General features: G+C 32.4%; 1 protein-coding gene across 1 annotated transcript; it reads right to left on the reverse strand.

Annotated features, from left to right (window-relative positions):
• Positions 1-2,899: 2,899 nt before the first annotated feature.
• LOC110694367 (dnaJ homolog subfamily B member 4-like) lies at positions 2,900-12,891 on the reverse strand (the record flags this gene model as incomplete). Its single annotated transcript, XM_021871539.1, has 3 exons — positions 2,900-3,344; positions 7,534-8,030; positions 12,733-12,891. Coding segments are annotated over 3 exons (1,101 nt in total), but the record flags the coding sequence as incomplete, so codon positions are not given.
• Between the last annotated feature and the right edge of the window lie 6,045 nt (positions 12,892-18,936).

Genomic DNA, 18,936 nt, shown 5'->3' on the forward strand with positions numbered 1-18,936 from the left:
ATCACTTGATCTCACTGAAGAATTAGCTTCCTGATAATTCTGAACCCTCTATTAGAATAATACACTTGTTGGAAGGACACCATTCCTTTCAAAGTGGAACTAGGCACACATACATCCTCATAAAAATAGGCCTCTGTATTTGATCAATATTATCCACATCCACGTTACAGCTACTGCCTTAGTTAAATTTCAGGACAGCTTTCCCATAGTCCCCTATCCTTACATATTGCTCAGCTGCATACCCATAGATGATGAGCTTTGCCCTACACCTAGCTAGCCATGCCTTGAAGTAGCTCATTTTTATCCCCAAATCATTCAATTCCCTCTCCTAAATATGTCTGATCTTCCATATTGGGTTCCTTCTAAATTCTTCCAAGTACCTGTCTACCGGAAATTCAGCAGTATTCTTCTTGTTCATTTTTTTCCTCATACACCTATGCTTCAACCTTAATGTCCTAATCTTCTAAGCCTCTAATTTCACTAAGCTAGCAGCATAGAACTTAAATCTACACTTCACCCTTTCACACATGTACATTTCACCAATTTACAACTTGTTTTGTTGTACACACAGTTGCACCTTCTTCTACAGTAAGTTGTAATCCTTCTACTATCATTGTGAAGCAGGTAATACTCATACCCATTCTCAATTGCATGTTGTCTCAAAGCATTCCTCACCATATGTAGATTGCTGAACCTTTGACCCTCCACAAATTGGATAGGATTATCAAAGTCTATATCAGCATTAAACCAAGTATAAGAACCCTGGTCATCATCTGAGTCACCACCCAAGCTCATGAGTTCATCAAAATCACCCTCAACTTCTTCTTTAATCCTTACTTCAATTGATTTCAAATTAGCATCAATTTCAAAACTAGAATCCTTAGGTTCCTCATCATCCATGTACTCACCCTTTTCACCTACTCCTCTCAAGCAACCATTCACTTCACTTCTGAGGTGCTCTAGATTTTTCCTCAACCACTCCTCGTCATCATCATTTTCATAAAAATCCTTCTCTCCCTCTTCCTAGTCTAAATCAATGTCACTGAGGTTAGAATCTGAAGACTCGGTTTCTCCCACCCTATCCTCAAACTCATCATCAAACAACAACTTCTTCCCTCTGCCTTTCTTTCTAGGTTCTGCACCTCCAGATATAAAAACACCAGCAACTTCCTCAACTAGATTCCTCTTACGGTTTTCTTCTACACTGAACCTACCACAAGCTCCCTGAACTAACTTTCCCTTTCCCTTTTCTTTTGCACTCAGTCTTCCTGCAACTGTTTTAACCCTATAACTCATTTCCTCTGTATCTTTCTCAAGAATCACAATACCTTTTAACCTTGTGCTTCTCCTAACTGAATCTCTAGTGGGCTTACTCAATCTTGGGCTGGTCCTAAGTGTTCTAGGCCCACCCAACTCCTTTCTCAGTTTCTTCCTTTCTTCTAGAGTCAACTCATTACCATCTATCATTTTAAATGGTGTTTTTGTCATTGCCTTGAATTGGCTAATGACTAGTCACATACATCTCTATTGCCCCTTCTTTATTCACTAACTCAAAGAACCCTTTTACCTCAGCACCACTAACCAACTCCCTTTAACCAGTTATCCAATACCTTTCCTTCTGTTTATACCAGCAACTAAAGCCCCTAAGCACAACCACATTAGCATACACAAAGCCATGAACAACTGCCTCCCTCAAAAAGTGTACATCTATCTTAGAGATAGTAACATTTTTCATCCAATAAACCCAACCACCATCCCAAGTTAACACCCTCCTTTTTTTTACAGCTAATGAGGGTATAAATGCACCCCCTAATGTAATTTTAAGGTTCACTTTGACCATTCTGTAATAGTTTAAAAAAAAAACAGACACACCAAATCACAATTTCGGTAATAATTAAATTGCACAATTAGTCAATAAAAAAAAACAGACACACCAGGAAGTTTGAAATGCCTCTCTTTGTCAGGATTCTCGAATCTTTGACAGCAAAGACCCAAGCTTTTCGTCCCCTCCCTATTCAAGATGACGACCTCTTGCTGAGTTGTTGCGATTTTGTGGTGCCACCTCTTCTTCAACTGCCCAGATGCGAAAGAAAGTAAAGGATATGGTGAGAGTTAGGGTTTTACTTTTACATAGAGAAAGAAGATAAATTGAGAGGAGAGAGATGGAATTTTCAAATACTTTAATGGGAGGAAGGTGAGATATTGATTGCAATTGAATTGGGAAAGACAGAAAAGGAAGAGAGAGAGGCAAATCGGATTTTTAGCATTTAATTTGGAGGGAAATGAAAATAAGTGGGACCCATATGACTTTTCCGTCACTGGAGTTGGGTTTTGGTGGGAAAATCCAATCTTATTTTTTTAATGTGGTGGTAAAATAAAACTTTAGATTATGTAGGTGGTAAAAGCAAATAAATCGTTTTTGGAGGTGGTAAAAGTCAAAATTTCCTTTATATATTATATATATATGTATATACATATATATGTATATACATACATATATATATATATATATATATATATATGTATATATGTATGTATATACATATATACATATACATATATACATATATATATATATACATATATATATATATATATATATATATATAGATGTCTAAAGTTGTATAGCTTATTTAAGGTTATAACCCTATGAAAGGATCAAGTTGGTTGCAATATTTAAAGTTGCATTAGGACAAAGTATATGACATTGAATGATAAATGAATTAAAAATTAATGTTGATGTTGATCAAATCTAAAAGGTTTTAAGTTACTTTTTGTGGTTCTTTAAGGTAAAATGAATAATTATGGTGTGATTTTAACGTATAAAGATATTTTAACTTCTTGACGAAAGCATCTAATAAAAGTTACACTAAAACATTTTAATGAACAAAATTTTATATCAAAAACAAGTTTCTAAGATGTTACAAATTTTTATACATTTATCATCACTTAATTTATTCGGAAAATTGACAATGAATTTTAGTCCTAGGTCACCTCGCTTTCCACATTCGTTAGATATAGGGATTCCTTGATCTTGAATAACTTTTTCGTATCCTGGATATATTACGTCGTCGACTCGCAAAAACATTTTTTTCCCTCCTAGTAATGGCAGGGTTATGCTACAACCAACAAGAGCTTTGAGTAGAGAGATTTCAACACCCAACTCTAAGTCATCACCTACTCTTTTAAATAAAGCATGCCTTTTTTCATCTATCAAGAATATGATATCTGCAAGTAAATAGCCTGGTTTTTCATCACCTTTTCCTTCAAATGTTATCGTTGTTCCTTTTCTCCAACCAGGCTTGACATAAATATGTAAAGTTTCCTCTTCTTCAACAATTATTCTGCAAAAAATAATTGATCATCAATAACATTAAGACTTCAATTCTGACATGATTTGACAAAAATAAGGGTGACAAACTATTCAAACTAACGTAATAAATTTATGCAAGTGAAAAAAGGGAAGTTGAGTGTGAGACCCAACTAAAGATAAAAGGTCAAAAGAATATATATTTTTTTTTTTTTTTTTTTTTTACAAAGGGGATGGGATAGGTATATTTAGCCACTCCAAATATGAAGTTGGTAGCTTGTCTATGAAAAATTTGAGACACAACCCCATCCAATTCGACATTTAGCTAGAATTAAATTTGTAAATCGCTAAAATAATACCCATACATTTCTCCTCTATGCTTTTCACTTTTTATATAAATAGTTTACAATTTATGTTGCAAATAAAGTGGAAAAATTTAGTAAGCGTGATTACTCACGATTTTCTTTTTTTATTGGAATACAATTTCATTTTATGATGTAATGTAGTTACAGATAGTGCCTATGGTACTAATAAAATTTTAGTTAGATAATGCATGTAATGCCCCACATTTTCTATTTATTTTGCTAATTTTGTAAAATTGCAATTTCTCTTTGGTAAACAAAAGAGAAACTTAATTTAAATGATAACTCTTTTTTCTTAATTATTATCATTCATAGAATTAATATAGTGATTATGGTCAAAACTTGAAAACATCGTTATTTTCTAGCCGCATTTAATTAATGTTCGGTTAAATTTGCATAAATACCCCTAATTATACATTTACACAACCAAAGAATTCCTATCCTCTAAACCCTGCCCATTGTTCATTCGCATTCGATTCTCAATTCCACCAATTAATCAACTTATATCTTATCGCAATTTGGGAACACCACTGTTGAAGCAAAGAAAAATCAATCCTTTATCAAAGGAACGAACTACTTCACTATTGATGAAGCAAAGGTCGTCTTAGACACCATTCTTATTGCAATTAGCTATAGATCTTCCACCATCTTTGTCCTCTTTGACACCATTGACAACAACACTTTCCACTACCCTCCAATTCAATAAAAACCCTTAATGGTCGAATCCTCATTCTGTCAGCTTAATAAAAGGGAATTCAATTGAACTCAATAATCCTTACAATTATAGTTTTAGGGTTATGGTGCGAAAGGAGGTCAATTGATATATTACATGTAAACTTGATACAAGTTGTGTGAACCATGAGATTAGCTATTTAAACGAGCTAGGCATGTTTAAAAGTGTTATTGAATTATTTATCAAGGAAGGAAGGTATTATTATTTTAGTATGGTTCATAATAATTTATCAATCATGTTTAATTTGGTCCAGTCAAGGAAGGATTATTTTTATGAGTGCTTTTATGCATAAGTTAGTAAAGAAAGAAAGGATTATTTTCTAAGTGTTTTTATGCACCACATGCATGCTTTAATTTTATACATCAAGGTAGTAATAGTGTTATTTTGTGCACATCCAAGGCAAGGATGATTAAATTAAGTAATAAATATGTTGATACTCACTAAATAGTCAAGAAATAAAATTAAAGGTAATTGGATGGTTATTTATTGATTGGTTGTTTTGTGTGTGTGTTTGATCATTAATAATAATATAAGAGGGTACGCACTAAAACTCTTGGAACGTATATATACCAGAGCAGAAAAGCCGAACATATTGGGGGGTGGGTTTATGGAGTTTTATGTTTAACCATGAATTCTATAAAGGGTACAACACATCATACTTTCTTTATCTATTTATGAGTTGAAATTCTGTCATTTTATGAGTTGAAATTCTGTCATTTTATGAGTTGAAATTCTATAAAGGGTACAAGCTCCTTTTCTAAGGTCCCTTATTAAGGGTAAGGTAAAGCAAGGAAACTTACTTGATGTGTTATTCAATTAATACCAAAATAAATGAGAAACTGAATTGAGTTAAGTAAGTGGTGAAGTATCATTGTTTGGAGAAGCAAGATTTTTTTTTGTTTTTATTTATTATATTGCTTAGGAGGATGCATGTTAATTTGTACATTTCCTATTAGTGTGTATGAACTATGTTTTGCTGATTCATATTACTTTGTGTTTGTGGCCTTGTTTTTATCATGGTCAAGCAACAACCCAGTTTTTATCATGCTCATGCAACAACCCAGTAGTGGAGCAATATAAAGAGAAGCTACAGGTAGTGGAAGCATGAGAAGCATGTTGGGATTGAGTTTTGAGAGCTAATTATTATTTTTCTTCCATATTTGTCTTAATTTATATGATTTAACATTTATTTCTTTTAGGGGTGGAAGTAATACAAATATAAATTTTACTTAGAAATATCGCAGACCTACACTATTTGCTTCTCTATGGCTCACCTTAGCCCACTCGAGTATTCAACTAGAGTGTGGATAGGGGGTTGTCCAGGTATGGTGGAGGATGTATTGGCATCCGATTTTTTGCTTAAGCTCTAACTAGGTTAGTTCCCGTGCCACACACGGTAATTTTCAAATTTTTATTGATGTTTAACAATAACTTGTATATATCTTTAGTATGACACAATAATTACTATTTAATTATAAAATTAATTTGTCAAGAAATTAAGAAAACCATTGGACAAATTTTGACTGAAATATATTTTTTTCTTACTATTTCTAACATTTACTAAAATATTATATGGAATATTATACAAAGTATGGTAAATGTAATATAATATTAAAGCAAAAATAAAATAAAAACAATTATGGCTAATAAAGTTGTATATTATGGTTTTATATAGCATAAATTATCTATATTAAATTCAGCTAATGAAAATGTCATATTGTCATATAAGTCAATTATTAGAATAATGTTTGAAATTTAAATAGTACAAAATATATATAATATTTTTGTGATATTATTACTAGATATTTTTATTATAGTATACAATATATATAAAGATACTTAAAATATTAAGTAAGATACGCATTTTTCCAAAAAAAAGAATGAATGTTGTTTTCGTTTATGGAACTTAAAATCAAGCTACAACATTCCTTTTAGATTTAATACTAAATGTAATCTTTTTATTGGTGATTTGAAGATGATACATACATGAATATACATAAACAAACAAGATTTCATTGGTAATAAAAGGAGAGAAAAAAAAAAATAAAAACAAATTGGAGGGAAAACTTTTCACCAGAATATGACAACTGTTATGTCAATATTCGCTTTTAGTATAGGTATATTGATAATAATTAGTCGTCAACCGGCTTTCCCAAAAATAAAAAAAACAGAAAGAAATACGTAGTATCACAAACCTAAACAAAAATGACATAAGAAATTTCGGTTTATTGATTAGATTCGGTTTTTTGATGAGAAATTCGGTTTGGATTTATTGAACCGAATATTAATTTGGTTTATGGATTGGCTTCGTTTTAGAATTAGAAACTCGGTTTTGGTTTGGATTGGATGGACCAAATTTTAATTCGATTCGGAATTAAATTGAACAAATTAAAACCGGATTATTTTGGTTTGATTTTAGTTTCAAACATAATCCAAACTAAACACCAAACTTTCACTCCCTTATTGATTTTTATTATGTTGATTTTGGTTTTTGGGCAACTAATGATTCCTATTTTTAGTAGTTGATTTTGGATTTTTGTATATTAGTTTATTTTATTTTGGAGTTTAGTAATTATTATTGGATTTTCACATTAGGTTTGGAAAGTAGTCTTCTATTGTGTTGTCTTGGATAAAAGGCTTAGCCTTTTATCACAATGATAGTGATACACTATTACTTTGATAGTTTCTTTAGATATTTTGTGGGGAAGGGATTTTAAATTAAGAGAATTATTAGGGTATTATAGATAAATAAGAGGTAAACTTGACATATTTGATTAAAATAAAAATAAATTTGTCACATTTTGTACAAATTAAAAATAAGCAAAAGTAAAATATGAATAGTGAAAAATCCCAAGTAATGCTTTAAAAAAAACAGAAAGAATACTACCATAGTGTACCAATAGAGAGGTACACCCTTGCCCGTGAAGAGTGGTTTATTAAAATGCACTAGCAACAACATTGTTACATCTAAATACACGTTTCTATAATGTAGGAATCTCATGTTACCATATAAGTTTGTATTACACACACAATATTAAGAATGATTCACAAATAAAAAAGTTAACAGAAGTTTAAGATTCATATTGATAACGAAAATTCAATAACATAGTAAGGTATAGAAGACATACCCAGCATCTGAAATAACATCTCTTTTTATCTTTATTTTCTTAGTAGCGCCAAAGCATAATTCTTCTAATGAGCATTCGAGCCTCTTCTCAATTTGATGTGGTTTCTTCCGTGTTTTGGATTGAGAAAATATAATTGGAGTTGTGCTCCTACGACTTGTATTTCTTGATAAGTCACTAGAAACAGTAGTTGTATTTGTATAATTATGACTCTTCAGTTTACTTAAAGTGATATTTGGAGTTTCTACAGGTGATGAGCTTGTTGCACCCATTCTACTTATACTTCTTTTTAAGGAATCTATCATGTCGGCTGATCGACTATAGGTTCTATTTAAGTGAGGTGATGGAGTGTGACTTCTTCTACTATTTGTCCGTGAGAGTAACGAAGGAGATCGTATAAAGAAACTATCATCCATACTGCGTTTATGATGAAAACTTCCTTTTTTTGCAGAAGTTGTTGGAGTATTCCAACTCCCTTCTTGTTTTTTGTCATTAGAATTCTATAAAATCAAAATGTATCAATGGTTAGAATAAATTATATGTAGCTATATTGATGCGTGCATCAATGTGAACGATGAGCATGTTGAAGAATTATTCCAAGAAAGTCAAGAAAGCATGAATCTATACTTGGAAGCTTCTTCAATAGGTCAAACTTACTATCGGGGGCATCAAGACAAAGCCACGCTTTGTATGGTGGCGTTCTTGGGAGTTCTTGAAGCTTCTTGATAGTTCTTTAAGGTTTCTTTAAAAGCTTTCTTAGGTTTTTGCTTACAAGTTTTTACCTTTCACTTGAAAGGGTTTTTCTTGTTTTAAGCACTTAGGATTTCTAATTGCATTAGGAATTGTTTAGTCTAGTAGGCGTCAATAATAGCTTGGAGTGCAAGCTTGAGTTAGGATAAAATAGGCAAGTTTTATCTTAAGAGTAGTTAGAGTTTAAGTAGGATTAAATAACTAAATCAAAGTTATCTAAACTTGATTAAGTTATGCAATCCGTGGGTTTTTGTTAGGGGATTAGAATTCTAATTCAAGTGGGATTAGGATAATTGATTGAGTTTATAAATATAGGGTTGTAATCTTCGAATAATATACAAGTTTAATCATACATTCATAATAATATTTCTTATTGCTTTTGTTTAAGTTGGATTACTTAAATTCTTGATTGGTGGATTCCAATTTGCTGTTTTGTTTGTTTTAGTTAAAACAATCACCTAGGTTGATTAATTAGGTGGATTCTTGATTAATTAATCTAAGTTTCTTGCTTAATTCTTGGTGAATTTTCTGTATAGAATTAGGTTAGATTCATATCTTTGTGAGGCTTAGTTTTCGGACTAAAAATCACATCATCTTGGTATCAGAGCACAGTTTCGGTAGAATTTAAACTGGTGACGTTAGGCTTGGAATTTTTGGCTGAAATTTTGTGGCAAGATTCAGAAAACGTAGATCAACATTGTGTCAAAATTTCGTGTCAATTGGACGCGTAACGAAGTCTGTGCAACCTCAAACTTTTGAGAGTGTTACACAAAGTTGCGATCTGGAGAACGGTTCTTATTTGCTTCAAGAATCAATCAAGATTCAATCTTTTAATCAAGATTTTGCATAAACTAAACCTGGTTTGTGTAGGAGCAATGAGTGACGAAGAAATCCCAGGGATTCCAAGGGGTTTGAACCTTGATCAAGCGCATAACTTGCGGAGGGATCGTCAAATAGAGCGATTGTCACAACAATTGCAAGAAGTATTGGCTAGGCTTGACGAACGTGACAAAACTTCATCTTCAAGGAAGAACAAATCAGTTGCAATTTCTAGTTCAAGTGAAGACGAATATGAAAGGAGAAAAGCAAGTAGATCACGCCATAAAGATTCATCTTCGAGTGATGAACCTAGAAGGCATAGACGGAAGAACAAGGCCAAAGATGATGACCGAAATATAAGGTTAGATTTTCCGGAATTCAATGGTAGTATGCTAGACCCCGAAAAATATTTTGAGTGGGTTAGAAGAGCCGAAACACTCTTTGATTACAAGGAGTATGATGAACGAAAGAGGTGCAAACTTGCTGAATTAAAACTCACAGGTTATGCGAGTTTATGGTATGATAATCTCAAGAAAAAGAGACGCAAGGAGGGACGATCCAAGATCACTACTTGGACACAATTGCAGAAATATATGAAGCGTCAATTTGTGCCCCATGAGTACGTGCAAGAAGTGTATCTCAAGATGCAGACTTTTAAGCAAGGAAATCAATCCGTGGAGGCTTATTTGTGTGAGTTTGAGAAACTATGTTTATTGTGTGATTTAGAAGAAATTCTAGGGCACAAAATAGCACGTTTTATTGCAGGTTTGAACGAAAATGTTCAAGAAAAGATTGAATTGCACGAATACTATTCGTTTGAAGAAGTATGCAAGGCGGCCATTAAGGTTGAAAGACAATTCAAGGCCAAGAAGACCTCAAGTGTGAAACCGTTCACACGCACGTTCACAAAGGCTAGTGACAAGCCTACCTTTGATAGGACTTCTTCTAATCCGTATGCTAAAGATAACAAACCCAGAAACGAAGCTAGCAAGAAGGTGACCGAAGATAGAAAATGTTTCAAATGTGGGAGTGTTGGCCACATAGCAAGCAATTGCTACTCAAAACGCACTATGACGGCTCAAGAATGGGAAGAAGAGAAAGCTAGGTGCGAGGGAAATAGTGACATGGAGGTTGTGGTCGAGAAAGAACGTGATTTTGAAGAAGAGGAGGGTAGTGCCGAAGAGGTTGATGGTGAAACGCAAGGAAAGAGCTTGGTTCTAAGGAGAGCTCTTCACTCTAAACCTATACCCGTTGAAGAGAATCAAAGAGAGAAAATCTTTTTAACAAGGTGCAAGGTGGAAGATCGATTGTGTGACGTAATAATAGACTCGGGAAGTTGCACAAATGTGGTGTCTACAACTTTGATCAACAAATTAGAGTGGCCTACAACCGATCACCCAAAACCTTACAAGCTACATTGGCTCAATGATGCTAGTGACGTGAAGGTAACGAAACGAGCCCTAATCACCTTTTCAATTGGCAAATATCATGATAAAGTTTTATGTGATGTATGCCCTATGGATGCTTGTCATATCTTATTGGGTAGACCATGGCAATATGATAGATTTGTCAAGTTTAATGGTAGGACAAATGTGTATATAATTCGAAAAGGAAAGGGGGAAAAATCATATGCATTGAAACCACTTGTTGATCATAGAATTAACCCTAGTTCAAAAGGTGCATATTTAATTGGGGAAAAGGAGTTGGAGAAAGAGATCAACAACAACAATATAGTATATATTATGGTGGCTAACAATGTGCAAGTGAATGAAAGTAAACAAGAAAAGAGGCCCGTGGAATTAGAAGTAGTATTGCAAGAGTATTGTGATGTTTTTCCTAGTGAATTACCACCGGGATTACCACCAATTCGTGGTATTGAACATCAAATTGATCTTATTCCGGGAGCTCCACTACCTAACAAGGCAGCATATAGAAGTAATCCGGAAGAAACAAAGGAAATGCAACGTCAAATAGAGGAATTGATGCAAAGAGGCTACGTGAAAGAGAGTATGAGCCCATGTGCCGTGCCTACATTGTTAGTTCCAAAAAAAGATGGGAGTTGGCGTATGTGCATTGATAGTAGGAGTGTGAACAACATAACCATCAAGTATAGATTTCCTATACCTAGACTTGATGATTTGTTAGACGAGTTGCATGGTTCAAAGCTATTTTCCAAGATTGATCTTATGAGTGGCTATCATCAAATACGCATGAGGGAAGGAGATGAATGGAAGACGGCTTTCAAGACTAAAGTGGGGTTGTATGAGTGGTTGGTCATGCCTTTTGGTCTAACCAATGCGCCCAGTACATTTATGAGATTGATGAACGAGGTGTTGAAACCATTTCTTGGAAGGTTCGAAGTTGTTTATGGTGTCAATCCAAAAATGCCCATTGATTTAATTGAAATTCCAAAAGGGGAAGTGATTCATAAGGATGCCGAGACTAAAATCAAGTACATGATAAAGCTACACGCACAAGTTAGAGCTAGGATTGAACGTGTCAATGAACTCTACAAAGCACGAGCTAACAAGAACAAAAAGCCACAAAGTTTTGAAGTTGGCGACTTGGTGTGGCTACACTTGAGAAAAGAGAGATTTCCTAACAAACGAAAGAATAAATTGATGCCAAGAAGTGAGGGGCCGTTCAAGATTATTGAGAAGATCAATGAGAATGCATATAAGCTTGAATTGCCGGGAGAATATGGTGTAAGCGCAACATTTAATATTGGGGATTTGGTGAAGTATTTGCCAGATGGTGCTATTGAAGATTTGAGGGCAAATTCTTTTGAAGAAGGGGAGGATGATGCGTGCATCAATGTGAACGATGAGCATGTTGAAGAATTATTCCAAGAAAGTCAAGAAAGCATGAATCTATACTTGGAAGCTTCTTCAATAGGTCAAACTTACTATCGGGGGCATCAAGACAAAGCCACGCTTTGTATGGTGGCGTTCTTGGGAGTTCTTGAAGCTTCTTGATAGTTCTTTAAGGTTTCTTTAAAAGCTTTCTTAGGTTTTTGCTTACAAGTTTTTACCTTTCACTTGAAAGGGTTTTTCTTGTTTTAAGCACTTAGGATTTCTAATTGCATTAGGAATTGTTTAGTCTAGTAGGCGTCAATAATAGCTTGGAGTGCAAGCTTGAGTTAGGATAAAATAGGCAAGTTTTATCTTAAGAGTAGTTAGAGTTTAAGTAGGATTAAATAACTAAATCAAAGTTATCTAAACTTGATTAAGTTATGCAATCCGTGGGTTTTTGTTAGGGGATTAGAATTCTAATTCAAGTGGGATTAGGATAATTGATTGAGTTTATAAATATAGGGTTGTAATCTTCGAATAATATACAAGTTTAATCATACATTCATAATAATATTTCTTATTGCTTTTGTTTAAGTTGGATTACTTAAATTCTTGATTGGTGGATTCCAATTTGCTGTTTTGTTTGTTTTAGTTAAAACAATCACCTAGGTTGATTAATTAGGTGGATTCTTGATTAATTAATCTAAGTTTCTTGCTTAATTCTTGGTGAATTTTCTGTATAGAATTAGGTTAGATTCATATCTTTGTGAGGCTTAGTTTTCGGACTAAAAATCACATCATATATAATCGTATAAAAACTAAATATGCTTGAATATTTTACCTTATAACTTTGAGTGTTATCTTGAAATTTGGAGGAAAAATCATGCTTGAAATTATTTTTATCATGATTCCATTTAATAACAAGGTTTTTGTAAGCCTTGCCAATATCTTTTATGGATGCCGTTTTGTTTTGATGAAGATGGTGAAGAAATTTGAAGAAAGATACGGATTAATTTAAACAAGACAGTTTTGATGAATATGATTAAGAATGTTGGGTAAAGAAGAATGAGGAGAGCATATGTTCAATATCAAGAACAGTTATTTGATTAAAAAAATTTAGAGGTAACCAAAACTAAGAATAATATACAAGCTTTAATTAGATGTTCTCAATTTAAAGACACAAATATCAACCCTCTTTTTAGGAACTGATTATAAGTTATTTTTGGAAAATATTTCATGCCTCCTTCAAAATTAATGGGGATTTTCTAGTGTAAATGAAAAAACAATAAAGGATCCATGCATCAATACAACTAAATATACACCCCCTTTATTTAGAATGTTAAACTACATAGTGCATATATTTGGTTTTGTTAAAACTAATCTTAAATTATTTTTCTTTCCTCTATTACTTTTTCCCTCTCCCTTAAACTTCTCCTTTTATCTTTCTCTCTCTTATTAAAATAACCTCTTTGCTTGTATAGTCATGTAACAGTTCAAAATGGGGGGAATTTTTTGTTGGTAACATAATTAATATATATATATAATTTTACTAATACTTTGCCTGTGCGATGCACGGATTAAACTTTTTGGCTAAATTTAAATTTATTTAAGGATTGTTCTATTGTATTTTAGGGTTGCTGTGGAATTGGGTAAAGCCAAAATTTGTGTATGTATTTAATGAAATAAAATGTATTGCCTCATATGTCATATTTTGAAATACAAATTACATCATAATAGTAACCTAACCGACTTAAGTGCTAGAAACTTTGTTTAACCTTCTTAGACCATCATTTCAAATTTTATGTTCCCTAAATCTAAAATTCTAAAGATAGATGAAGTGATTTTAGTACTTAGATAATACAATGAGCAATTAAATTTTGTATTGCTTTCAAAACAACTTTATTATTATAGACTATGTAACTAACCAAAATTTTTCATATCAAGAAAGTAGTATACAAGAATTAAAAAATTTCTTAGTAATTAGTAAAAATGTAATATGTAATTTCAAAAATTTGATGAAGCTAATTAGATAGAAAGGAAAACTAAAAACATTGCAAATTAAAGAGATATGAAGTATTTGATAAGTATCCCTACAATTTTTTTTATAAAAAAAAACATTGAAAATCCATTTATTATTTTAAAAAAATGACAATAATTGATTTCAAAAACCTATATTATTATAGACTACATAACTAACCAACAATTTTCATATCAATAAAGTAGTATAAGAATTAAAAAAAAAAAATTAGGTTAACCGCTAAAAAAATTTCTTAGTAACTAGCAAAAATGTAATAATAGTATATTATTTGAAAAATTTGATGAAGCTAATTAAATAGAAAGAAAAACCAAAAACATTGAAAATTAAAGTGATACAAAGTATTTGATAAGTATGTATCCTTTTATTCTCCTAGAAATATCTCTACAATTTTACTTTTTATGAAAAACATTGGAAATCCTTTTTTTAAAAAAAAATAAAAAAATTAGATATAATAATGAAAATGCAACAAATATAAGTACATTTGATTAGAAAGATCTATGTTTGTATAATGATACCAAATGACAAAATAATTTTACAGCCTAATTATGACATTTTATGAATTTTTTACAATAACCAATTGTAGAATCAATTCAATGATCGGAACAATTTAGCCTTAAACTCACATGCAACACTACCAAGAAATGATACCATTATTGCTGAAAACTTCAATTAGACTATTGATCTATTTAATCTCCTTTTGTTGTTCCATCGAAGGTGTCGTTCTTGCTTTAAATTTTTCTTATACATCTATAGTGTAATCTTGTTTTAAATAGAAAGTTAATAAAAAAAAATAGAATACATGCATAAAAAATCAATTGGTGAAGCGAAAAGCTAAGGTGAGAGAAACATATTCCAACCTAAATATGATTAAGGGTAGTAAGGAGGGAAGAAAGATTAAATTCATACATAGAATTCAATTGGGAAATCGAGAAATTCATACCAATTTTGAAGGCAAAAATCAAGCTTACTAAAAAATAATTCAATAATAATAATCGGTAATCACCAAATGAAATATATTCCATCTCAAGTGATAATATCACAACAGGTGTGCTGGGCATAAAAAGGCAAGCCGATTTTCAAAGTGATAACAGGTGTGCTGGACATAATAATAAATTATCCAGATTTAAAGTGCTTTCGCTACGTATTATAATCACATAATTAACCTAGTGGTATTAAATCGCATCTCTCGAATCTTGACTTAACCATTTATAAATTAATTCTTCCTATTGAAATTAGGCCTTAATATTAATTCTCATCTGTCGAATCACGAATCAATATTGCGTAACTCATACAATTAAATCCGCGCAAATCTAATTGCATAGCATTAGAACAATCAATAGGAAATTTACTCAAAATATTAACAATCAATAATAATAAATCATCCCTTCATATTATTCATCAATCCCCAGGAACCCTAGAATTAATTACTCGCACATAATTAAATCTAGACTAACCAAAGCAATAAAAATAAGCATATTTAAAACAATAATAATAAAACTAATAAAAAAGCAAATAATAATAAAACAAAACTAAAGACAAGAAAGCAAGAAAAACGTAAAACTTAGTATTGATAATAACAAAAGACAAAAGCATAATAAAAGTGTGACAATAATGGTAAAGCATAAGTATCAAAACTCAAAACTGAAAAAACGTAAATCAAACAAAAGCTTAATTAAAACTAAAAAGACTAAAACTAAGGATTCTAAAGAAAAGCTCCGTAAAAACTATTACTAAAGTCAACTCCCTACAACTAATTCGTGGGTACTACAAAGTATAATCGTCTCCCTCCCAAAACATGATAAAATAATGAGTATGAATAGCTTGCAACTCTTAGCCGACATAAGCAAATCAAGAGCCCACAAATTAACTCTCGCTCGATCGGGAATTGAGCCACCCCATCCGGCTTGCCTTTTTATGCCCAGCACACCTGTTGTGATATTATTTGGGCTTGAGCTCTTAAATCCTTCATTTGCTAGGGAATTGACATAAATATGTAAATTCTTACAAAATAATACCAATTTTATAAAAACACTAAAAAACGTATATTAGTAATAAAAATAGCTCCGCAGAGCTCAAATAAGCACAAATACGACCGTGGGATAGGGAATAAAAATATATATAAAATAGACTCATCAAACTCCCCCAAGCTAAAACCTTTGCTTGTCCTTAAGCAAAGCAATGAAAAAATAAATCAATACTTCACCCCAAATACAAAATAAATAAATAAATACGATTCAAGGCAAATCCGACAAATAAGTATTAAAGTCAAATCAATCAAATCCATCCAATTACCGATCTTCCCTAACAATTATCAAATAGAGCAACCCACAATGGCATATAGATAGAATTCAAGACTAGTGCTCACACTCAACTCTCATTTATATGGCGAGTAAAAGATGTACTCGATCACTCTCCAACCACCTCTTTATATGTGAATAATGCCCTCCCAACTCACAACTCTCGTGTGTTTAAAATTAAAGACATACACTAAACCTAGTAGTTAACTCGAAATATGCCAAATTATTCTTCGCGTTGAAAAACAACTAATTTCACATTCATACAACTCTATGCACAAAGGTCGGAAGGTTTTCAAAGCGTGTAATGTAAGGCTTAGGTAAAGGGTAGGAAATATTAGGGAAAATGTGAGAGCAAAGCCATGCTTAAGGGAGCCAAATCCTAGTAATACCAAGGTCAAAAATAGATTATGACCAATCATCTCCAACATAACTCAACTCAACTCTACAAAAATTCACCAAACAACCAATTCAATATGCCACAAATTCTCCAATATTTACAATTTCAATCATAAAAATTTGATATTAAACACTTGAGTGAACCAAACTTTGAATTCTTTTTTTTCTTTTCAACTTGATTTTTTTCTTTTCTTGAGAAACCTTCAATTAGAACACTTGAACATTGAAACAATTTTTTCTTTTGCTCTCTTTTTTCTTTTTTTTTATCTCACATTGGAATTTTTTCAACTTTTGAACATCTTTTCAATTCTTTTCCAATCATAGCTTTCTTGTGAGACCTATCTCCTTCATTCCCTGGGATCACTTCGCTTGGCTTGCACACTACCCACCCAAATTATGCAAATTATGTGCATATACAACTCCTTTACCTCACTCACTATTAGCTCCCCCAAGCCAAACTTGGGACTAGTAACCAATGGGGCTTAAATAGGCTTGTAAGGTGGCTAAATAAATAATAAGAGGGCACAGGCAACATGGGTAGCAAGAAGGGAACAAATGTATCTAATATTGTCTGAAGGCCAACTAAAGGAACAAATGCCTTCATCCTCCTCAATGTGCATAATAATAAGTCATACAAATATTACAACATGCATAGGTCGGTGGTCGATAGTGAGTGATGGCAGTAGGCCGAAATTCGATGGTTGACAATCACTGTTGACTTGAGCAGGCAAGTAAGAGGGTCGCTTGCCAAAGTTTTAACGGCCGACAATGACTGTTAACTTGAGTAGGGTTATACACCTGACCAAAACTGGATCGGACCGAACCTGAATCGATTAGGTTCGGAACTAAAATTGAGATTTTTTGTGGATTGAAGATCGGACTTGAATTATCTTGTCCCGTTCTGGTCCAAACCTAAAAATCAGGTCCGATCTGGTTTCGGACCTGATTGGACCCGTAATCTTGCTCTTTTTTTAACGCATATTTAGATGCTTCGTACTATGTGATTAAAAACAAAAAAACCACAAAAATCCAACTAAAGTAACTTACTTCATATAAAATTATGTAAACCAACATTTACATTATAATTATTCAAGTATAAAAATGAAATAAAGAGAAGATGGTTTGATTCTACAGGCGTCAAACAACTCCTAAAAAGGGGAACAAAGCACTCCAAACCGACTGTAAACGAACACAAGTATTAAAAATAAATTAACAAGAAAAAAAAAACATAAATTACATCCTAAATTAATGTCAATAAGCAAGAATGAAACATGGAAGACCTTCGATCCCTCTGTCAAAATTAAGAAATACACTCACAAACATGGTCTAATACAACCACGAATTCACAAACCCAGTGTGGCCGCCTTTAACTCTCTTTGTCGCCACTCTTCACAGTGGATAGCGACTGGTAAGTCAGGTGGTCGGGTTTTCCCTTGTCATTGGTGAAGGTGAGGAATTTAGTGAGTAAGTAGTATGTGTTTGGCCATAGATGAAACTGAGAATAAGAGAAGGAGAGATGAACGAGAAAGAGATTTCAAAAGCTTAAGTCAGTTATGTGCAGGAAATTAGGGTTGAGACTAAAAGTTGTCTATTTTTTCTGAAAAAAATTGTATGACCAGGTCAGGTCTGGACCGAAAAATACTGATTTTTACCTGGACTGGATTGAGAACTCGAAATTGTTTATTTTCAAGGACCAAGACTGGACTTGAATTTGTCGGTCTAGTCTAAATAGGTTTCATTCCAGTTGGTTTTCAAATCTAATCTATTTTATGTACACCCTAGACTTGAGGGTAGTGAGTAACAGTTAGAGTTAGGTGAGCGAAAGAGAGATAGGGGAAGTAAAAAGTGAAATGAATGACTAGTTTTTCTATTAGCCTAATAGGGTTAGAAAAACATCAAGGTTGATTTTTTAAAAAATTAAAAATACATATAAATTGGGGTCTGAAGGAGTTGTGTCCTTTACCGATGTGCAATTACAAAATTTAAAATGGATCAATATAGGACAATTAGTTTGTTTAATTAGTAAGAATTAAATCATCATTTAATTAAATTCCAAATATTAATTGTCTATTTAATTATAACTAGTGTGTGGCTTGGGCGTTGCCCCGAGTGACCGAGTTGCTAGTTTGTACTTCTTTAATTTGTAATTACTTTTGATTGTTTTTATAGCTAAAGTGTGATCCGAGCATTGCCTAGGGTGTCACTTTTTTAATAAGTAAATAAATTATTTTCTAATATTGAGTAAAATAAATTATATAACCTCTAATTTATTAATAAATGAAAGGAATATATAAATATAATGTCATTTGAAACT

This window comes from Chenopodium quinoa, unplaced genomic scaffold (genome assembly GCF_001683475.1).
Source record: "Chenopodium quinoa cultivar QQ74 unplaced genomic scaffold, ASM168347v1, whole genome shotgun sequence".
Classification (NCBI taxonomy): domain Eukaryota; kingdom Viridiplantae; phylum Streptophyta; class Magnoliopsida; order Caryophyllales; family Amaranthaceae; genus Chenopodium; species Chenopodium quinoa.